The sequence below is a fragment of the Thamnophis sirtalis genome, unplaced genomic scaffold (assembly GCF_051295495.1).
Source record: "Thamnophis sirtalis isolate CommonGarterSnake01/CBP01778 unplaced genomic scaffold, rThaSir2_p1.2 scaffold_9, whole genome shotgun sequence".
In the NCBI taxonomy this organism is placed as follows: Eukaryota; Metazoa; Chordata; class Lepidosauria; order Squamata; family Natricidae; genus Thamnophis; species Thamnophis sirtalis.
Window position 1 is genome coordinate 56,788,738 of NW_028261389.1, and position 24,589 is coordinate 56,813,326.

Here is a 24,589-nt window from a genome sequence, read left to right on the forward strand (position 1 = left end):
TTTGAAACTTATTGAAAGAATATCTCTTCTACCATCAGTATCTGATTATATTTTTAGAATTAATGAATTATTTGTGTGGTAAAATGCCCTGCTAATATCTAATATGTAATCTAGATAAGCCTCGTGTGACCTCAAAATTATTGCATTTTTTTTAAAAAAAATCTGTTTTATTTTATAGTAATGCAAAAGGCTTGGAGAGAAAGAAACCCACAGGCCAGAATCTCTGCAGCACATGAAGCTTTAGAGTTAAATGAGTAAGTGTACTAAAAGTCCTTTGAAATTTTTTTATTTATTTGCTTTGTTATAATTTTTTATTACTTGGGGACTCCTGTGCCAGTTTCTTGTCATTGGGAAAGTCTTGTACAAATGGAGAAAACTGTGAAATAGTACTCTTTGTGTTAAATAGGGTGAATGGATGAGGCAGACTCAGGTTTCAGCAACAAACAGCTCTTTATTAAGTGACAACTATGTACAATCCAGCAAAGATTCTGTCTGGCAGAAGCCCTTTTATAGGGAGCTGTCAGACCTCTCGACCAATCAGATTTGAATACTGTTCCCGCCGGAACAAAGGACCTTGGTGGAAACTACCATACTGTTTGTCAGTATGTAACACTTTGCACAATTAGTACTTGAGCAATGAATGTATGGAATCTATACCCTTACATTTGTTGAAGCTAAAGTTGTATGTGCGTGATATTTTCTTTTTTAATTAAGAGGATGAGTTGGAGTTGATGCAGGAGATATATTTCTTTCATACTCATCATGAAAGACATGGATGGATGTATTTTCTGAGTATTTAAGAGATGGTATCTCTGTGATGTATTGCCTTCTACTTATTTCAGACATGATGTATAAATCTTACTATACTTGAATGCCCATTCCCCCTTTTTGCCATATCCATTTATATTGGTCTTTGTTTGCCTATTGGGCTTTCTATCTCAGTTGTTCCTTGGATATTATTATTATTTATTCAGTCATTGATGTATACAGTATGGGTCCGATACAAAATCAATCATGTCCCTAGTTGAAACATATGGAGTTTGGTATTTGCAGAGTTCTATCACATTGCAACCTGGATTTTAAATGTTAGTTTACTACCTCGATCCATAGCTTCAGGATTGGATAGCTTTGAACTTGCAGAATGGTGCACATGCACAGTAGTACTCTGTTGAAGTGAATAAGATTGCTTGGTAGATCTGAAAATATGTTACAGACTTTTCATGCCTGCAGCCAGTTGTTGGATTGAGTCATACGTTTTACCTAAACGAATTAGGCATGCCCAAGCCCCTTGCCCACCGGTTGTATCCTAACAAATGGGTATTGTTTTTCTAGCTCTCTTTGTGATGATTACTTTGTCATTTCGTTGACAGGTGTGCCACTGCTTACATTCTCTTGGCAGAAGAGGAAGCAACAACTATTGTGGAAGCAGAAAAACTGTTTAAACAGGCTCTGAAAGCAGGTGAAGGCTGCTACAGGCGTAGCCAACAATTACAGCACCATGGTACCCAATATGAAGCTCAGCACAGTAAGACCCTTTCATTGTGTTACCAATATTCTAAATTAGAAGGTCTCCGTAGGGCCCTAATTTATGTGCGCGCATGATGAAGTCAGCTATGGTTCACAAAAGCTTATGCCTTTAATAAATATATTTGTCTGAAAAGATGCTGCCACACTACTCTTCATTTTTAGCTATCATAGCTAAAGACACAGCTGTCTTCCTATAATACTGTAGGGATCTCTGAGAAACAAGTTTCTTGCAATTAACTAAGAATAATTTGACTACAGAGAAATACTGTAGCTCAAACATTGAATTCTATTGATTATAAAAACTGTGAATAGTACAATGGTTCTGTGAAAAAAATAACTGTGAAATTCAGTAATATAAGATATATGGAAATAATTTGGAAAACTGGAAAGAAAGAAAGAAAATGCAAAAAAATGTAATGGGAGAAATAACTAGGGAGTACATCTTCAGATAGCTAAAAAGAATACATTTTTGTCTTCTTAAATACTTATTAGGTTATTGGAGAAAGTTATCCATAGTTTGCAGTCACCTGCATACAGGAAAGATGAATTCAAAATGGAATAAGGGCAATGTGTTATTTGGTTTAATCACAAAAAATTAAATGTGTCATGCAAAAAAAGAATCTGGAAGAATTTGGTAATTTAATTTGTAAAATAAAAAGTGGATCATATTTAGAGATTTTGCATTTGCCTTTTCTTTTTGGTGTTTTATTTTGAAAAATGTTTCTTTTCAGCTCACATTTTCCAAAATACGTTTAGTGACATTGTTCTCTCTCTCTGTGTGTGTGTGTGTGTGTGTGTGTATTTGTGTGTGTGTGTCAAGATTTCAGCCCAGTCAATGTACTCTATGCATTTCTTCCAAAATGGGGGAATGCAAGTAATTATTAGTATATCTATAAAACTGAGAATTATATGTTGCAGAATGGCATTGTTATTAGGGAGCATTAATTATGACTGAACATGAAATTAAATTTTGCTTATCTTTTTGTCTGCATGTTGATGTTATTGTAGAAATTGTAGAAAGACTAGAGCTGGAGAACATAGAGGATGCTTATAAGAAGCAAATCAGCTAATCAAAAGTGAAATTTCTAGATCTATTGAATGAAATTAATTATCTTATAAAGGAATATTTTTAAATCCTAAAAAAATAGCACCATTTTATGGAGTTTGAGAATGTGGGTTTTGGTCACAAGCTCTCAGAGGGATATTATATGATAATAGATTTTCTGCACAAAAATGATTTTCTAGAAAATAGAGAACATGCAATCTCTTTATAGTGGTACAGTATAGGATATAATTGTCAGACATAATCAAAAAATCAAATCAAAGGTTGCCATTATAGAATGGACAGGACTTGTCCCTTCTAGTTTTACATGGTTTACATTAGGGACAGCAATAATTGTACTTCTTTCTTATATTCAGCTTTTAACTTAGTTGTCTTCAAAAGGCCTCCTTTATTTACTTCCTTAATCATTGGTTCTTCACTTTTCTAGATGTAATCATTCAAGCTGTGTCTTTCTTCTTCCACAGTCTGCTTTGCTTGTAGGAGTCCTTGACCACCCTCTGCTCTTGGTAGATACAATCTGTCAACATCACTTTTAGGGTGCAAAGCATGATTCATTGTCATAAGCTTCCTTGTTTTTCTGTCCAAATTGTCCAACTCCATCTGGGTCCAGTCAGTTATTCCTGCAGAGTATCAAATTATAGGTATAGCCCAGGTATTTATGGCTTTTATGATGTTTCCTCCACTCAGTTTGGACTTTAATATCTTGCGAATTTGTCGAATGTACTTGGCTGAGGTTAATTCCTTGACTTTATTATGCATTAAGTCAGAGGCCTCTAAAATCCCCAAGTACTTGTAGCCTTCTTCTGGTTTCACTGCCTTTATCATTTCTTCATTCTCAAGTTGTATTCCATCATCTTCTAGGACCTTGCCTGCCTTGGTTACCATTGTTGCACATTTGTGAATTCCAAACTGCATACCAATGTCTTGGCTAAATTCTTTTGTGCTTTCAATTAATAAATTCAGTTCAGCTTTTGTTTTACCAAACAGCTTCAAATCAAGAGCCAAGGTGGCGCAGTGGTTAAATGCAGCACTGCAGGCTACTGCTAGATCAGCAGTTCAGCGGTTCAAATCTCACCGGCTCAGGGTTGACTCAGCCTTCCATCCTTCCGAGGTGGGTAAAATGAGGACCCAGATTGTTGGGGGCAATATGCTGACTCTCTGTAAACCGCTTAGAGAGGCCTGAAAGGCCTATGAAGCGGTATATAAGTCTACTGCTATATATAAATCATCCATGCACATCAAGTGTGAAATTTTCAGTCCTTTGTAAGTTCGTATCCACAGTTCACCTTCTTCAAAATGGTTGTCAGTAGTAGCATTGAGAGTATAAAAAGTAGGTGTGAAAGGGAATCACCCTGGAAAATGCCTCATTTAATTTCAACTTCACCCAGTTTTTCTCCATTAGCCATAAGCTTCGTTTTCCAGAGGTTCATTGAAATTTCCATGAATTTTTGTATGTTGCTGCTGATGCCAAAGATTTTCAGCCATTTCTTGATCCAACTATGGGGAACTGAATCAAACGCTTTCTTATAGTCTGTCCAAGCCATGAACTGCTTGGTTCATCTTTTCTTTGAATTCTTTAGGATTAGCTTGTCAATCAGCAGTTGGTCCTCTGTTCCTCTTGAATTTTTGCAGCATCCTTTCTGTTCTACAGGAAGCAAGCTATTTCTTTCCAAGTATCCGTAAATTTGGTTTGCAATGATACCAGTAAGGAGCTTGTATGTTGTTGGCAAACAGGTGATTGGCCTATAGTTTCCAGGATCCTTTCCTTTTTCTTTATCTTTTTGGATCAAAAATGTCCTTCCAGTTGTCATCCATTCATCATTTTCAGGTGTTTTTAAGATCTGGTTCATTTGGACTGCCAATCTTTCGTGCATACTTGTACGTGCCTTTAGCCAGAAATCATGTAGCTCATCTGGTCCAGGTGCACTCCAATTGTTCACTTTTCTTGACTGCCTTTGCACCTTGTTATTTTCACATCTTCTATTTTATGCACTTTAATAGAATCCTCAACCTGCTTGATCCATTTTGCATTTCTGTTGTGCTTCTTGTTATTTTCCCACAAATTCTTCCAGAATTTCAGAGCTTTGTCAGGCTTTTCATTTGTTGTTACTCCATCTCCACTTTCTAAGCTCTTATAAAACTGGTGCTGATTTACTCTGAACTGTGTATTTTCCTTGAACTGAGTTACTCGATTTTCATACCGTTTAATCTTTTCAGCAATGGCAACAACCCTCTGCTTCAGCTCTTCAATTACTACTGCAATCTCCTTATTCTCCAAATCGTATCTTGCTTCCAGATTGCTTGTGACCGGCTTGTTCTTTAGATGACCTTGCCTTAGGTTCTTCAAGTTGCTCAAATCTCCACAAATTTTTTTGATCTTCATTTCCAACCAAATTTTCCACTTTCTTGTCTCTTTGGTTCCTTTGTATTTTCAAACACAATTCTTTGGTGGTTATGAAGGTTGCTGCGTACATCAGCTGGTTTGTTTCAGCTAGTGTAGTGGTTTGAATGGTTTGCACAGCCTCATTGACCTTTTTTAATACCTTTCTCAATTCTTTCCAGTTCACTTGGTTCAGCTTTGGCAAACGTGTTCTTACAGCATCTTCCATTTGATGCTTTATTTTCTCAGCTAATTGAGCACTACCTGTTGGTGCTTGTTCTTCAGTGCTTCTTTGTTCTTTATCTTCATCCATTTCAGCAGCCTCTTCCTCTCTTTCTTCCTCAGTTTGCTTTTGAGTCTGGAAATTATTCTTGATCTTACTTTTCTTTGTTTGTATACTCAGACCATTAGTTGCTTTCACTTTGATTCCTATTAATTCTGCTGTAGTGAAAAATTTGTGGCTCAGAATTACACCTCGTTGGTCCATTAGCCTTTGTTCACTGATATCACAGTCCGTGTGGTTCACCTTCCAAATCTGATACATTCATTTTTGAAATCCATGTTTTTCTGGCTCAGACTGATAGTAAGCTTTCATAATAGAGATGTTTTCTTCCCTAGTCCAGATTTTTTGCTTTTTCTTCCAGTAGCTTGTCAGCTCCATGGCCTGGTTGCCTAGCAGAGGGAGCTGAGCCCTGTAGCTCATTTTGCACAGAGTGCCCAGGAGCCATAGCATCCAATGGAACCCTTGTTAATCCGGGCGACGGTTCAGACGGCATTATTATTATTATTATTATTATTATTATTAACAACATGTTGCCTGTCAGCAACTGTAATTGGTTTACAAATTATTAAAAATATTTCAAAACAATACAAAATATAAGAAGCACAAAACAAATCAAAACAATACAAAATAAAACAAAAATGGGGAGAGAATAAATCCTGATAGAAATAGGAAAAAAAGAAGAAAATGGGCATCAACAGTCTGGATAAAGAGCCACATCTTCGGGGGCCTTCGAAATACCCATAGGACAAGATCATTTAAATTTTGGGGGAGCTTCATTCCAGAAGGCATATGCTACTACAGAAGAGTCACACTTTTAGAACCTGGAACATTGTTTAATCTATGAAGCCCAGAGCACATCAGCTCTGTCAGCTCAAAGCAGCTAAACAAATACTAGGAAAAGAGACAGCCCTTTAAGTAACTATCCCCTATGTTCTATAAGATTTTATAGATCAGTGGTAGTCAACCTGGTCCCTACCGCCCACTAGTGGGTGTTTCAGCTTTCATGGTGGGCAATAGGGATTTGCTGTAACTCTGATTTATAAATTTTATAAATTAAAGTTACTTCCCTACTTTATAAATCATCATTACTGTGGAACTGGTGGGTGGTTAGAAAATTTTACTACTAACAGAGATACAAAAGTGGGTGGTAGGTATAAAAAGGTTGACTACCCCTGTTATAGATAATGAGAAACATCTTGAATCACACCCAGAAACAAATAGGCAATCAATGCAGCTCACAAAACAGAGGTATTACATAGGCAAATGAGTAATGCCAATTACTGAGAGAGTGGTAGTGGTGTAATGGTTAGAATCTTATATTGCAGGTTAATTCTGCTGACTTCCAGGAGTTCAATCCTCACCAGCTCATGGTTGACTCAAACTTACATCCTTCTGAGGCTGGTAAAATGAGGGCCCAAACTGTTGGGGGGAATGTGCTGACTCTGTAAACTGCTTAGAGAAGGCTGTAAAGCACTGTGAAGCAGTAGGTAAATCCAAGTGCTATTGTTATTGTTATTGTTACTGCCCATGCCAGCTGAAGCTTCCAGATGGTTTTCAAGAACAATTCCATGTACAGAACAGTCAGCCACTATTAGCATATTAAGACAAATAATTATTTAACAATAGCACTTAAACTAATATAGCACTCCATAGTGTTTTACGGCACTCTCTGGGCAGTTTACAATGTCAATACATTGGGCCCAACAATCTGGGTCCTATATTTTATAGTTTATCTAGGGTTGTAAAAGTTCTAGTCTGACAGATTTCATTTCCAGCAGAAGTGCACCACTGATACAATAAACATCCAAAATAAAAAAATTAGCTAAGATCCATCTAAGAATTGATACCAATTTGATGGCACATAATAAGATTTACAAGAGAAAAAATGCTGAGTATGTTCTCTTATTTCTTGAGGCTTGTCCCAGTTGTATTCTTAGTATGTATCTCACTTGTTTTCTTGTGTTACATTAAATATTCACAACCTTATACAAAAGGATAAGTTCCTATGGAGTGTCAGAATTGCTGCAGTAATTTGTTAAGCACCAAGTTCCTAGCTTTTGCAAATTAACCATACACATTAACCAAGATTTTTAAAAATGTTAATTGCAAATTATTATTAAATGTGAGCTAACAACAGTATGAAAAGGAATTGCATTATACACATTACAAGGTATCTGTTACCATTCTTTAATGTATACAGTGTCAATGTGCAGAAAGCATATTCCAGGGGCTTTCTTAAGATTGTCATTCAGGTTTGTGTAGGCCTATGTTAATTCCATGAAATGGCAAGCAGTTTACAGTGTGCAAAAGTATCTGGGAGGTATAGTTAATTTAAAAATGATTTTTTCTGCATAGTATCAGAATTTCTATGCTGCTTTAGTAAAATATGAACAAAGTATAGAAATAGGCTTATGGCCCAGATTTGTGGCATGTTGTACTGATGAGCAGTTACTTCAAGTACATAGAAAGTACACTTGCCTAAATAAAATGTTTTGTGGAAGTTACCATACTGTGCTAGACATAGGATGTGAATGTATCACAGTGATCTAATATTGGTGTTCACCATAATTGGTAGTATATTGTAGACATAATAAAAATATTCCTTCCATCTACATAAATGTACTTCTCTAATATGATTAGTGATAGACAGATTTTAGAGCTTTCTTTTTATTGTGTTGTTCTACAATCTCTATTCAATAATAAATTCTAAGAAAGGGCATTTCTTTGGAGATGTGTCTTTGGACAAAATAGACCTTTTGTTCTGTCAGTTTCTATAAACACTCAATCTCTTCAAACCTTTTTCCCTTCTTCTCTCTCTCTCTTTCTTTCCTTCTTTTTCTTTCTTCCCAGGACGGGACACTAATGTTTTAGTCTACATTAAAAGGAGACTGGCAATGTGTGCGAGAAAACTGGGGAGAACCAGGGAAGCTGTGAAAATGATGAGAGATGTGAGTTTGGATTTGTGTTAATATTTGTCTTTTACGAACTAGTCACAACCACAGAGAGGAATTTCCTTTTACTATAGGACCAACCTATCTATCTACGTAAAATAGTGCTGATATCTAGAATGCTTAACCTGCTTTCTCTTTTTCTGGTCCTTTTCCTATCATCCTCATATTTCTATATAGGGTGAAAGGCTGAAAACATCCTTGGATTTGTGCCCTTTCTTGTTTACTGCTCCTGTCTTGTCTCATTACTTTTACATGGAACTTCATGTTAAAATCAGATTTTTCTTATGAATTCAAGATCTATATAAGGAAAATTGTTGTGTATTATGAAGAGTATGAGGAAGGATACTATTAAGCAAAGGATCATCCCTGATTTTACCATAATAAGCAGAAAAAAATAAGCAGAAAAAAAGATTTTTTAGAAAATTTGGTATGTAGTGCTGAAGAAGGACGTTTATATGACCAATAGATGCAGTTCAACTCAGCCCCTGAGGCATATGTTGTTAGCTATGGGACAGTTTTGAGGATGATTTTAAGGAATCTTGCAGGAGCATAAAGTACCCAATCCTGTGCCTCTCTTTTTCTTGATTTTGCCAAAATCAAAAACAAGAAAATGCACTGTTGAAAACCATGATTTTGCTGTCCGCTCGTACTCAGGGCCACTCTGGGAAACAAAATTGAATGGAGGAAGTGCAATAATGTTATTGTGATCTACTAAATGAAAAGCAGGTTAAACAAATACAAATAGTATAAATTACAACTATTTTAACTGTTTTAAATGGAGTGGGACAGCATAATAAATCTAAATAATAACAGTAAAAATACAAAATTGAATATGCCTATAATTAAAGATAAATTTTAACATGATCATTTTTCCACTTTGGGAGGGAAGCATACATTATTTAACTTTCATGGCCACTACCCCCATGACCTTTGCTGCTTCCCTTGATTTTGTGGATGGTGAATTCTTATTCCTACCTTTGCTTTTAATATTGTATGATAAAATGCATAGAATTCAGGGACATTCTATTCATTGTGTAGCTGGAATCTTATCTTTAAAAGTAATCCAGTTTGCTTTACCTCTTCTTATCCCTCAATTTGAAGAAACTAAGGTTGTCCCTTTAACTATCTAGCATGAGAAAAACCTAAAAACATTTTGGTGTCTTTGTTTTTTAGTATAGGTAGTCCTTGCTTAAGGAATTGGAATCTCAAGTTATTGAGCAAAGCAGTTGTTAATTGCTTAACTCTTGGCACTCCTGACTGTGGTCCTTAAGCAATCTCCTGGGTCATTAAGTAGAGGAGCAAAAGAATAGCTTAAAGAATTTCAGCTCCATTCGGAGCTTAATGCAGAGCTGAAATCCTTCTGGCAGGCAGCCCTTTCCCTTCCAAATGTTCCTACAGCCCACCAAAGGATTTCAGCTCCCCTGCACACACAGAGGGGCTTTATGGGGCTGCAAGAACAAAGTTGAAATCTTCAGGATTTTAGCTCTGTTCTGCAACTTGCTAAAGGGTTTCCTCTTCCTTCCATGCATTCTTCCAGCCCCACAAAGGATTTCATCTCCCCTTGATCCATAACCATGCTGAGTATGGTAAGACTTTTGTGATGATCAAAAGTGCTTTAGAGACCATATCAAAGGTGGGTTGCGCCTGGTTTGGCTGAACTGGTAGTGGTATTTTGGCCTAGGTCGCAGAACCGGCAGCGACCCAGGCTGACAATGACAATGCCCCCAAACCGGTTCCCCGGTTGCCACTGTCGTTGATGGCATGTTATTTAGTAGTCTGCGTGTGTGCGCAGTTCACTGTAAATTGTTCTGCTCATGCGTGCAAGAAACGTGCAAGAAGCAAACCAGTAATAAAACTGGAAGCAACCCACCTCTGGATCACATGGCATCCTTTCCAAAGCTGTCATTAAATTAATCCAAACAGTCATTAAGTGATTAGTTGTTAAGTGATTAGTTATTAAGTGAGAACTACATGTAAAAAATAAAACAATGTATGTCAAATTCCTTAGAAATCAGGGCAAATTTTTTGAGCTACATGCTTTTAAAAGTGGTTGCTTTTCTTTTTTTTCTTTTTTTTAAAAAAGGCTGTTTAATTTTTTGCTTTTTACAAAAATCAGCCAAAAATTTATTGGAAAACTGAATTGCAATTAAGAGATTAAATGTGCCAAATCTGCTGAAACTCAATGCAGGGCTTTCAATGCTTGTTTAATTTCTCATTTAAAATGTACATAATTTGTTTGAGTGGAGAATGCAGTGAAATTTGCTGCAAAAAATTGCCTCAGAGTGATAAATATATACTGTATGTCACTCAAATTTTATTCAGAGGGATTGATCAGTTTTTGTGCAAAAGATAGATTGGAAAGAGGCAATTATCCTTTTCGTGAATTTATTACAGCCAACACTTATGGAGGTTTCAGAGAAATACAAGAAATTAATATATTCATGTTTTGTTTAAATGAGAGCATTCCTTAAACCATGGGTTCCCAAGCTGTGGGCTGCCACCCATTACCAGGTCATGGTCTAATTGCCACTGGGCCATGGGAGTGGCTGGCTGGTGGGTGTGTCTTTGCGTGCATGCACAGCCCCACTCACGCAAGCATCCTGGGTGCTCACGGTCTCACTCATGCGAGCATTGTCACAGGTGCTCGCGGTCCCATTTGCACTAGTATCATTGTGGGCAATGCCCCACTCGTGTGAGTCTCATCACAGGTGCTTGCACCCCGTTTGCAAATGTTGCGAGTGCTCACACGTGCACACACATGTGCTTGCCCCTCCCACAAAATCATCCCCTCTTTTTCCTCCTCCCACCTCTCCAGGATGCCAACAGAGAAAGGTTGGGGAACCCTCCCTTAAACCATTTGAGTAGTAGATAAGATAACCATAGAATTGCTTCTGTGAATTGTTTCTGTGAATTGCTTCATAGAATAGAGCTTCAATGAATGAAGAAAACTGAATGATTAAACAATATTTCTCCCTCCACGTCTTTCCATCCTTGCAAAATTCCAAGATTGGTATAATTTATATAATTTGATCACAAGGATTCTTTTTTTTAAAAAAATCCATAAATATTTAGATCATATTCTCTGATATCATTCAACTTGTCAGAAATTGTTTGTCCTCAATAAAATTTTAACATGTCAGAATGTTGTTATGTCCTAATAAGTATACTGGATGAGCTGTTTATAAAACAAGTTTGCATAACTGTGGAACACTACAGACTTTTTCATCAATAGGAAAATGAAATGGAACCTGAGATTCTTTTCAGTCTTGCTGCTGGTATTAGGAATCTTACAATGAAGCTTTAATTAAAGGTTTCGGTCTATCCTTGTATGCAATTTCATTATCTCTATATCTAGGCAAGACTTCCTAGAATTATTGACAATTCTAGTTCACATACAGGGACACCCTTCCTCTCCCCTTCCCCCCCCCCTTTAAAAAAAACTGAATAGTATAAGGATCATAAATGGACCCTGTAAGATCAAATTGTATGTCAGGTTTTTAATGTTTTTGTTATTGGTGCGCCTTAATTTACTCATAATCTCCAAAAATAAACTTTTATATCGGTGTATGCATTCTTAATTCCAATTGTGTTTCTATAAGTAGCCTTTTTCTATAGTATCCAAAAGCACTAGGTTGTTATGGGCTGCTCTAGAGTGTTTTGTAAAGAAAATACTAATTTCACATAACTTGTTTTCAGAATCTACATTCCAAGCAATGATATAGATTGCCAAAGCGTGAACAATGATTCTTAATGACAAGAGTATAGAAAATATAGTAAGAAACCTGGAAACAAGCACCAAAGAAACCAAATGTTTATTAAAACCAGGAACTCTGCGCAAGGGGTGTAGGAAAAACAACCACAATCAAATTACATGACAAAGTCTTAAAAGAAATGCTGTTTTGGGATTTGGAAGTCAAACTACATAGCAAACTAAATTGTGTATTTCCATATGGTTTAAAACAAAGGTACCATAAATAATTGATTATTGTGTTACATTCTCGGGCACCTGTGGCCCAAGAATGTGCCAGCGAAAACGGGCTCCTAAGCTCTGTTTTCAGCTGGGATGGCTTGCTGCAGCCTTCTGCCAACAAAAATGGAGCTCAAGGGGCCTTGAGAGTTCCGTTTTTGGCCGTGAAGGCCTCTTGCAACCCTCTGCCAGCAAAAACAGAGCTCGGGAGGGCGGGATTTCATGCCCAATTTTCATCTGCAACGGCTTTCTGCAATCCTCTGCCAGCGAAAACAGAGCTTGGAGGGCCTTGCGAAACCCCTTTTTGGCCGTGAAGATCTCCTGCACCCTCTGCCAGTGAAAACAGAACTTGGGGGGTGGGGGGAGGCTTGCGAGCTTCATTTTTGGCTATGAAGGTCTTCTGCAGCCCCCTGCAAGCAAAAACAGCTTGGGGGGGGGGCTTACGAGCTCTGTTTTTTGCCCATGAAGGCCTCCTGCAACCCTCTGCCAGCGAAAACAGAGCTCGGAGGACCTCACAAGCTCTGTTTTCGGCCACGATGGCCTCCTGAAGCCCTCTGCCACTGAAAAGAGCTCCATTTTTGCTGGCAGAGGACTCTAGGAAGCCTTCACAGGCAAAAATGGAGCTTCCATGCAGCCCTCCCAAGCTCCATTTTTACTGGCAGACACACTGTGGGCTGTTTCTAGGACAGCCCTGAAGGCCAAATTTAAGCACCCTTGTGGGCTGGAACCAGTCCTTGAGTTTGAAACCCCTGCCCTATAAGGCTACCATGTAATTCAGTTCAATTATTCAAAATTATCCTGACAGGCAGCCCTTTCCCACTGAAATGTTCTTCAGCCCACAGAAAGATTTCAGCTCTCCTCCATACAGATGAAACTCAAAAAATTAGAATATTGTGCAAAAGTCCATTTATGTCAGTATACAACCTATATATACAACTCTTCTTCAAAATTGGACTAAATTGATATCTTTTCTTTTTGGGCCATGGGTGTCTAAACTTGGCAACTTTAAGATTTGTGAACTTCAAATTGCAGCATTTCCCAGCCATGTGCGCCCCTTTCTAGGCCAAACTCCAACAGGTGACATATTGAGTTTTTGCAGTTCTTGTGTTTAGAAAAGTGTAGTTTTTCCAGTCCAGGTTTGGCTGTTCCTTTCTCACTATTTTGTGATACAAGTATCTCAAGACCTAACAGGACATTTAGTTTCATTTTAAAACATTTACTGTAATAGGCAGAGCAATATTTAAATAAATTTTGAAGCTGACTTCAATGTCTTAACTCAATCCTGGAAAGTTAATAATGATAAAAATGTAATATTTCAATGTAGATATATTGACCCTGAATAAGAAGGATTAGGCATATTTCATCTAGTTAATCTTTAGCTTTTCTACATACAAATGGCTCTGGAGAATGTAATTTAATGTGTTAGTAAAATTAAAATACTCCTTTCGGATATTCATAAGTAAAATTAGCAACACAAGAGCTGCGAATATTACAGACAAATGAATATTAATAAGGTGATCATGATTGTATATCCCTAGAACAAATGTCCATGTATCTTGAATGGGATCAATTAAATCTAGCATATTCTTGCTATGTTTTGATTATTACCATTTTTAAACCAGCTTAGTTATATTTTGCTATAGTTACTCATCCATATAATTATAGTTTGTTGGTATTTGCCAACTATTTTAATGTCAGTTGTTTTATGTACGTTTTTCTTCAGATGGGCCTTAGATGTTATTCTGCTATCCATTTCTTGATTTTTCCATCATTTCTCAATCCTTCTTTTTTCTAATTTTTAAAATTGACTTCTGAAACCCACAAATAATGAGAAAATGTGGTAGTAAAATGTAACATTATGAAAAACAATTTTTGCATATTTTATTAATTATTTTAACTATTTTATAGTTTTAAAATTGCAAGCCATCCAGAGTTACTTGGCTGGGATGGGTTATAGAAATCAATCAATCAAATAAATAAAGAATACATCATTAACCCTTTTCCTATGCTACCTATGAGGAAATGATACAAAAATGTCTTAAGGCATGAACAATTGGGCTTAAAGTTTATCTTTAAAGCTAATTTTACCCTGCCAGCATTTCAGAATATCCAGTTGATCCAAATCAGGTTCTCAGTATAATAAATGGAAGCCTAGTTAAGCCCAATTTTCCATTCTCTTAGTTGCAAGATAGAAAACTGATCTGTAAAATAAAAATGTTGTTCATCAGGTTAGAATCTTTGGTCCATCTAGCTTAATACGGGCTTTACTAGAAAATTTCAATGCATCTTTTTTTAATGCAACTGTTCTTGGATTTATTAAACTAGCCATATATGCCGATATATTGTTTTCATGTTAAAAGTTCAGACAATGGCAGGAAGAGTTTATTAAATGTGAACGGTCATTATAATTTTATTTTATATTTGCCGTATAAAATACCATGCTAAGTACTAAGCCTATTTTCTTTCTTTCTTTATAGTTGATGAAGGAATTCCCTCTTCTTAGTATGTTCAACATCCACGAAAATTTGCTAGAAGCCTTGCTGGAGTTACAAGCATATGCAGATGTTCAAGCTGTTTTAGCAAAATATGATGGTAAGTAAAGTAGCTCTTTATCTACCCTGATACTCTGTCTGTATGGGTGTAAAACAAAGGAGAGCAATGTGCTTTAACAAAATCCTGTTTTGGTTTTCTTTTTATTTGTTTTGCTGGATTTTCTTAAGCTGTAGTTGTAGCTTCCAAATAATTCATTTATGATACCTAGTGTTTAAATGTGGTAGTAGTGAAGGACAAATTCATCATTCTATTTTTTTCTTAGTGAGTTTTACTAATTCTTCTATGAATATTTTCTATCAGTGACTTTATAACTTTTTGCTTTACAAAAAAACTTCTTTTTAATTTCATTAGAACCTAAGGTGAAGTTATAGGACTTAAGCAAGAACTGTTTCTTCCTTCCTCTTTTCTTACTTTAGAAGTGCCACTCAAACTCTTGAAAACAGGTACACATAAAAGTTTTCAGGAAGCCTTGGAGGAAGGAAATAAGGACTTGCCTAAGAAAGTCACTTTCTTCCAGCAGTAGCAGTTTGATATTGCAGCCACCAAAATTGCTAGCTGCAGAAGCTATAAATGTGGAATCTAAGATTGCTTCTGAGCAGAACAATTTCTCTTTCTGTTGCCTTCTTCTTAGCTAATTTTTGAAGGGCATCTAAAATAACCTGCTTTGCTAAACTTGAAATTATCAAGTTTAATACTAAGCCACCCATTAATCTTTTGCTGTTGGATGAAATATATGAGGTTTTTAGTAGTACGTAAATTAGGACATTGTTCCTTATCTTTATTGCTGGTGTTGGATCAGATTTTTAGAAAGCAGCACACTGTGACATACTTTGTGTGAGGTTTTTGCTAAAAAAGAACTGCCACAAGCTTGAATAAGGAGGAAAAAAATTAAAATAAAGAGTTAAAACTTAACATGTTTTTAAGAGACAGAAATAGTGCCATAAGCACCACTGGGGTATTCATTGATAATCTCCTCTAAGCATACTGATGTAATATTTCTTCACATTTCTTAGTTGAAGTAGCCTTCTGAGATATTCTTTGGTGCTTGTTTCACTAACATAGCAAGATTTCTCTTCAACATACAGTACTTAATGCTCTATAAGACATTAAACTCTTCCAAAATTTGCTGTGTGCATTCTGAGAGGTGATGCAACTGCTGTGATCCTCAGTATGGTACTTAGGAGTTCTAGGAAAAGAGACCCCCATATGTCACCTTTATATTTGCTACTCCACTTGATTTGTTTACGTTCTATAATTTATAAAAATAATAAATAATTTGCATCATGAAAAGTACCTTCGGCATAATCTTTTTTCTAAAGATTTCTTGGTCCATAAATGGACTCCATAAGACGTCTTAGAAATTAAGTGCTGGAAGTATTCCTATCACCTTGGAAAAAGATTAGGTTTAGAGGAATATCGGCAGGGATAGAGGGCACTAGAGGGAATTGCATTTTGATAAATCTCCCCCATATGAACCAGGACCATTTGAAAAAAAAAAACATTTTGCTAGAAAGTGCACAACTTGTCTTCAGAATTTCAGATATGTCCCCTAGAACAAAAAATCCGGTGGAGGAGCCTGCCTAGTTGCATTTTTCAGTTCTTTTCAATCATTCTTTTCAGTTGTCTTCAGACATCTATTTTGATTTACTATTGAAGGCTTTTAAATGTCTTTGCTCAGAAGAACATTGTTTTTATAGCAAAAATATACTAAGAAAAAAGAAGTTCTGACTTTTTCGACAGCAAAAGGGGGGAAAGATACACAAACTAAAGGACTGGATTACATAGAATGTTAAAGTAACAATTGCTGAACTATAAACCTTAATTATATTTTCTAGTAACAGTACATATCTTATTGTTGGCATTGCTTCCCTGTTGATCTTGACTTGTTGCCAAGTGCACTATATAAATTGGCTATGTAATCACATACAATTTGTTGATAAAGAGCGCACTTGCTTGTTCTTTGTAGCAAAATCAAAACAATGGACTAGAAGTGTCAGACAGATTTAGTAAACTCTGATTTTAAAACTGAATAAATTCATGCTGCCTATTTATTTCATGGGTTTGCAAGCCATTTTTATTCATAGACAGCTCTAAGGACATATACGCCAATTGTATAATAAAGATTACAACCTATAGTTGCAATATGAATAGTCAATGTGCTGAAAAACAACCTTCCATACTCACCATTTCCATCATAATGCCACTATCTCAATAAGCAAGAGTTGGGAGTTGAAGAAGACTTCCAGGTTATAGAGTATAGATTTCCAGCTTAAAATGAGGGAACCAATCCAGTTCAAGACTAATGGCTCATTGACCTCTGAACCGACAGCTTCTCCATCTTGCAAGAAGTAAGCCTGAATCTGTTCATTCCTATCCAGACCCTGACAATCCCAAAGCAATGGGACAGTGTTTTGATCATATATTCTGTTTGACCTGAAATTGAGATGAGCAATGGGTATCATGATATTTGTCCCTGTATTGATGAAGCACTGTTGCTTAAACTATGGAACAGAGAAAGTTGAACACTTTCAGTACTTTTCAGACTTGACCTCTCTCTCCCCCTCACTACCAACTGAAACAAGTCCCAGAGAATCTATAACACACTTCCTTTTCAAGTCCCAGAGTCAGTTCAAAATGATTTTATAATTGATGTGATGAAAGGCAACTGAGAGGTTGAAGAGGACAAGGAATCTTGCCATATATCATCCAGTAGAACAATTAAGGTGACCATATTTTCAGATTGGTAAAGAGGGACACCATTGACCGGGGGCGGGGGGGTTGATTAAAAATTTTATATTTTGTCGAAAGGTCACACAAGATGATTATATGACACTGAAAGCATCATAAATATGAATCTGTTGCAAAACATCAAAATTTTGATCACGTGACCATGAGGATGCTGCAACGGTCGCTAAGTGTGAAAAATGTTCGCTAAATGTGAAAAATGGTCATCAGTCACTTTTTTCAATGCCATTGTAACTTTGGTCACTAAATGAACTCTTTGAAAGCTAAAGCTAGCTTGCATTATAATGCCTTATGCTAGCTTACATTTTCAAGAGAGAGAAGCTAAACTCCTTATTAGAATTGAAATAGAAATGAGTAGAGTAGAGTAGAGTAGAGTAGAGTAGAGTAGAGTAGAGTAGAGTAGAGTAGATTAGTAGTGTGATTGGACACACAAGGAATTTGTCTTCGGTGTACATAAAAAAATAAAATAGAATACATTCATCAAGAATCATAAGCTACAACACTTAGTGATAGTCTCTCTCTCTCTCTCTCTCTCTCTCTCTCTCTCTCTCTCTCTCTCTCTCTCTCTCTCTCTCTCTCACACACACACACACACACACACACTTCCTCTGGATTCAATGGGACTTTTAGAAAATCCCCCCTCCTGTGCGCTCTCTCTCTCTCTCTCTCTCTCTCTCTCTCTCTCTCTCTCTCTCTCTCTCTCTCTCTCCCCTCTGGATTCAGTGGGGTTTAGAAAATCCCCCATCTGTGCACACACAGCTACTCTTTCTCTCTCTCTCTCCCCCTCCTCTGGATTCAATGGGACGTTTCCCCCCTCCATGCACACACTCCCTCTTTCTCTCTCTCTCTCTCATCTCCTCTGGATTCAATGGGGTTTACAAAATCTCCCCTCTGTGCACACACTCCCTCTTTCTCTCTCTCTCTCTCCCCTCCTCTGGATTCAATGGGGTTTAGAAAATCTCCCCTCTGTGCACACACTCCCTCTTTCTCTCTCTTTCTCTCTCCCCTCCTCTGAATTCAATGGGGTTTAGAAAATCCCCCCTCCTCACACACTCCTTCAGCCTCTTTCTCCCCTCTTTCTGGATTCGCTCTGAAGTTTTTAAAATTACCTCTTCTGTAGAGACCAGGTTATCAGCCATGTGAGACATACGCTGTGTTTCTATGGCACAGTAATCCCCTCCTCAAACAACATGCAATGCCAATTTAGAAGCCCCGAGCAGCCGAGGCGAAGCAGCAGTCCGGGGCGGGGGTGGGGCTGAGCTTGGACAGCTTCGGAGGCAGCTGATAGCTAGCTCTGAGAGAGAGAGGAAGAGAGGGGGAGGGAGGGGCTGCTCAAAGCAACAGAAAAAGAAAAAATCCGTGAGGGAAGTCCGCGGTCTCCACATGGAGTAAGTCTTCTCCTCCCTCAGCCATTGGCAACAGCTCCCAGGGATGCACGGGCGGGAATGCGCTCGTCTCGAAGAAGAATATATGCTCCCAGTTGCTAGGAGAGCCTCGGCAGCTGGAGGCTTTTTCATAACTTTAAAAAAATCGGGACTTTTTAAAAAATCCCGGGGATGCGGGAAAAATTGTGAAAAAGCGTGACTATCCCGCCAAAAGCGGGACGTCTGGTCACCTTAAGAACAATGTGTGTATTCTTGTTAAGATACACTAGCATGAAACTCATCTAAAAAGGGTCCAAATAATCCATCTCATCTAGACCCCTCCAACCCCAGCTCTAGCCCCTCCTCAATACTCTTTGCTATACAAGGAAGATTCAAGACTGGTTGATGGTTCTCCCAGCTGTCTGAAAAACCACCAAGCAATGTTTTCTTAAAGGGCCATAAGAGTGCCGTTTTCAAGGCCAGGAACACTAACTCTTCTCTCAAGGATGCATTTGCTATCATTGTAACCCAGTAACCTTTCGCCAGCCTGAAGGCTTTTACCAGCCAGTTAGTGCAGGTATCTAACCACACTGCACTGATAGTATTACCAAAGATCACGTCAATTTCTTCAGGATGAATAGACTCAATTTCCCAGATAGCTTCACAAGGTGATGTATTTTCGTATCAACAGAATCTGACTAGCTAATGTCCCAGTCTGCATGGATCTAAACTGTTTTATCATTCAGTTACACTGCAAATCCAGCAAATATTCTGCCAACCAACTTTTCCTAAAAGATTTGAGCATACTTCAGAAAAGGCTGCTAATCAGCAATCTTTGAACAGAATAAAGGCAAAGAAAAAAATCAGACCTTACTCATGATTGGACAGATCCACTCTTTGTCTTCCACCAGCATTCTTCTCAGCATTGTTTTTGCCACTTCAGTTCTCAGAGTTCTTTGATATATCAATTCTGCAAGTGTATCAACTAACTAAGGAAGGCTGCTCAGGTGCAATTCTGTCCAAAGCAATGTCTGCCAATATATTCAGTTGATTAACCAAGAACTCTGGAAATGCCCAACAAAATATCAGAAGAAATTTCTTGGAAGACAGAAGATCCAGTAGGTGCTTGTGCACACCAATCAAATACTTCCTTCCATTTGCAGAGAGGTGGTAAGCTGTTTTAATGGTGATGAACATGAAAATTAGCTAAGATGTATACAGTGGTATCCTGGTACTCAATTGCTTTGAAACTCATCTAATTTGATACTCAACACATTTTGAGATGAAAACTTTGTCCTGGTACCCATTGTTTGTTTGATACTCAATGCCCAAACTAGAATTTGTTGGTGTCAGCTACCTTGTGACTCATTACATTATTCCTTATGGGAAAAGTTTGTTTGGTACTCATTGTTGGTACTTTATCGCACCTCTCGGAACCAATTAAGGATGAATACTGAGATACTATACTACTTTATATATATTGTGGCCCTTATTTTTCATTACTTATACTATACTGAGCTTCCAATTATGATTAATGAACATTATTAGTGTTGAACAGTCTTGGATGAAGAGAAATCTCATATTCTAAGCCAGAAATTCCAGTTGTTTCCATATGCATGACACAGCTTTTGCAGTCCAATCATCAATATCATCCCTGTAAGTTTCCCAAATACACAAAAAGCTTTCTTGATGAAACGTAACAAGCAGAAATAAGATAATACAACAGCAATATTTCTATCTGTATGTATCCACATTTTATTATAGTTAAAATAATATAAAACGTTTAAAATATTAGGTCTTTCAGGCTAGGCAACCTCTTGATGGCAGCAAAAAGGTATTGAAACCCCAATTTTACTTACTTTTTATAGGTCATATTAATTTTTTGCAGTTCAGATATTATTATCAGAGTTGTGTAGGGCAGCGGTCACCAACTGGTGGTCCATGGACCACTGGTGGTAAACAAGAAAATTTTGGTGGTACTCAGAAAAATTATTTGCCCTTTTTATATTGCACTAAATACTATTTATCTTTTTTTAAAAAATTGTATTAGTGGTCCGCGGGATTTAAAATTATGAATGTAGTGATCCCTGGGGTCCGAAAGGTTGGTGACCCCTGGTGTAGGGTGAATATAAAGCCACAACTTCAGATGTTGCTTCTGGTATCTAATATAATATTCCAACTGCAAAGAATTCAAGTTCAGCATTTTGTTTACTATGACAGCCAGCTAGAAAAAAAAAAGATCTGAAGCAACATGTAAGGACAAACGTTCTCTCATTTTATGTTTTCCCCAGCAATTAGTGTCCAGCAATTTAAAAATCAGTTACTTCTGATCTCTGATTCAATGAAGAACAGTTTTTTCCTCACCACATTTGCAAATGAGTCATTGAGCCTTTCCTTGAGAACCATCTATGCATTATACGAAAAGATGCAGGTTTCAGCAATTTGGTGTCCCCGATTAAAATTATTACAATGCATAAATGTATATAAAATCTGGTATGCACATAGAATAAATAAGAAATTAACGTTTGACGTGTATTACTGAATATCAGCCGATCAATTTTTTTTCATGATCCTAATGGAGTTCTGAAAATGTAAATGCTTGTTTGCTTAGTGAGACAAAGCTGAGAGTCACCATTAGGTTAGCCACATACTGAATGGAGGAGTCCAACTGTAGTTCAGACACTGTTCTATTGAAATCTCAATGGGAAGCCATAGAGTAGGCTGTTTTGTATAATGTTTGGTAGTGTTTGCTCTGGTATTTGAATTCTGAACCTGGAAACTACTTGCTTCTCTCTGTTTGTTTCTTTATTTTTGTATTTTGTGGTTATTATGTTTGCCTGAATTTTAGGAGTTTGATGATGGTAACTGGCCATTATCTTGTCTACTTGCTGAGAATATGAAAAGAGCAGAATATCAATTCTAAATAAATAATAAGGCAACCGCAGTGAAGTTACAGCAGTTTGGATGCACAAATTGGATGGTTCAAGGACCAAACCTTCTAAATACCAATGGTTTGAAATTGATTAAGTATGTTCTATTTTGGTAAATGGAAAAGAGGTCAATTGATTGACTTCTGCTTGCTTCTCTGGCTGTTTTTCACTTTTGTCTCTGGAGATATTTGCACATGCCCCACAGATGCCAACAAGCTTTTAAGTACATTATTCCTCTTAAATTCCAAAGAACCTTAAGAATAGTTCTGTAATGGAGACTATATTTAAACCACAATCATGCTAAATATATTACATTTTTCTGTGAATTTATATATAGTCTCATAAAATAGAGAAGGTTGTGCATCTTAGTTTAAAGAAATCATAGATGAGGGAATCTGAGCTCTTATCCATCTAACCTATGCATGCATTGTTACTTCAAGTTATTCTTCCTTGGCTCACTTCCACCGTCTGAGTTATCCCTGAGAAGAAGAACTAAGGGTAGAGAAACCAAAGAATGGAAACTTTAGCTTTATGTATCAGTGTACACTGTTTGATGTACACTGTTGATATTTCAAGTAGGCTACAGTACTTTATATAGAAAGGTACCACAGGAGCAACAAACATTGATTAACCAGTGTCCTTCATCCATAAGGCATTTGAAAATTGTGAATCCATGTTATGGAAAGATAAATACAATACTGCAGCCTTCCCAAATTTGGTATTTTCCTTTGCCTACACTGGATGGGAATTATGTGCTCTGTGTTGAGGAAGACTGCAGAATGGTAACTGGTTAAATATTATTTATAAACCAATAAACTGTTTAATTTTTAAAAAGTATCTAGGAAAATCTACCTATCTTAGCATTTAATAAGGTCCTGCTCTGCATCTGCTACATATTGTATGTTGAGGGTTTTGGCCCAATCATGTCCAATACTGAGTAGAAGACTAGAGAAATTCCCAAAGATGTGATTTTAGATGTCTCAATCTTTTTCCATGTGGACTGAAAACAAATCCTCATAATTAATGGGGCAAGACCAAGAGGAAAAATGGATCTTTTAAGCCAGTAGTTGATCTGGTTGTCCACTCTCTTGCCTCTACTTTCATAAGGCCTGTCTCTAGCCTCAGGTAGCATTTGAACTACATTTTGGGATTGAAGGACTGATCTTAGGAATTTGGACTGGACAAGTTCTAATAGTGCAAAATTAGAAAAGGGACCCAGCTGGGCACCATAGAAAAGTTGTGCTATTCGCTTGATTTGAAATAATAGCAATAGCAGTTAGACTTATATACCGCTTCATAGGGCTTTCAGCCCTCTCTAAGCAGTTTACAGAGTCAGCATATTGCCCCCAACAACAATCCGGGTCCTCAATAATTCGAATGCTGCAGGAATGTAATGGTCACCTCTTTTCCTGAGGAATGTAAACATAGTAGATGAAGACCTTTAAGCATTTTCAGCAACAAAGTCACCATAGGGATTCTAAGTATTGTCAGAATGAAGGACTACACCAAGATTTTTAAACCAGAAAACCTGCTCAAATTTATTGCCATCTATCATCCAAGAGTGATTTTGGGGCCTTTAGGCAAATGACAGGATTTTGATTTTCTGATAGTTCACGATAAGTTTTCCCATTTCATCAAATTAACTTCTACTGAGTATTGATAGCTGTCTGTGTGTTCTTCTTTATCCTTTTGTTTTCTTCAGCTGCCCACTTGTAATGATCCGTTCTCAATGCAGACATAGAAGAATCACATATTCTTATTTTTATTTTCTTTCCAACAGATATAAGTTTACCAAAATCAGCAACAATATGCTACACAGCTGCCCTTCTCAAAGCCAGAGCTGTGTCTGACAAGTAAGTCTGGAAAAATTCCTGCGTGCTCAAATTTTACTCTGTTAAACATGGCAAAACATTTTTCATAGTTGAAGGTTATTTATCCTGGCAGTAAAGCATCAGGCCTGCCATAAGTCTGCAATATACTACCAAGAATGGATACCGTGGGGACAACAATGAATTCTATATTGTTTAATTGGGAAAAAAACAGCTAGCCACTTTCTTTCTGCAAGCAAAATAAGTTTGAATGCCATAAATGTAATTCTGGCAATGGAGTTTTAACCAGCAGAATAATAAGTGTGGTATGGGACTGGGAAGGGGCTAAACTTTATTTGAGGCAGATAGACCAAGTGCTTATGGCATAAGAATTCCTGGCAGGCAAGTGATGTCCTTTTAACTTGTATGTGAAACATAATTGTGTGCAGCTGTGAAAGGTGTCATATGGTTGCTGTCGAAGCACAGCACCAGACCCGAGCCAGGGTCTGATCAGAGGTGGAAGTGAGCCAATCCCCCAAGCAGTAGACATCCCACCATCACCATGCTTTCTGAATTCAGCCGAGTGGGGGTGGAGCAGGCCGCATGGGAAAGTCTGCTTTCCTTCCTGCTTTTTTCAGAGAGTTTGCTGTTGTAGTGTATGTGCACTTCAAGACCTGAGTAATTTTTTTTCTTTCATTCTTTTTGTCCTGTAGATCGCCAGTACCAACTGCAACATCTTTCCTCCCTACACAGCGACTCCAGCTTGGGAGGGCAGGGCTAGGTTTGTCACAGCTTTCCCTGTGGTGGCTGCCTGCCAAGTACAGCTATGGAGTTAGCCGTGGGGTGTGAGGTGAGAAAGAGATTGCATGGTCTGGGTATTTTTTTCCCCCATCTTCCACTCTCTGGGGCAGATAATATTTGCCCTCAGTTTGGGTACATGGTCAGGAATGGATACAGCTGGGAGCAGATCTCTTGCTGCTGCACCAGGCTTTCAACTCAACTTGTCTCAATGGCATTG

The 24,589-nt window shown here is 37.4% G+C and overlaps 1 protein-coding gene across 5 annotated transcripts in view; it reads left to right on the forward strand.

Moving 5' to 3' along the window:
* ST7 (suppression of tumorigenicity 7) overlaps positions 1–24,589 on the forward strand; it is a 120,840-nt gene that overhangs the window by 70,932 nt on the left and 25,319 nt on the right. For all 5 annotated transcript variants that reach the window (XM_087723636.1, XM_087723635.1, XM_087723637.1 and 2 more), the window contains 5 exons: positions 179–254; positions 1,371–1,525; positions 8,104–8,201; positions 14,649–14,763; positions 23,544–23,616. In XM_087723636.1, the coding sequence (XP_087579762.1) occupies positions 179–254; positions 1,371–1,525; positions 8,104–8,201; positions 14,649–14,763; positions 23,544–23,616 (517 nt within the window). The remainder of the gene's footprint in view (positions 1–178; positions 255–1,370; positions 1,526–8,103; positions 8,202–14,648; positions 14,764–23,543; positions 23,617–24,589) is intronic.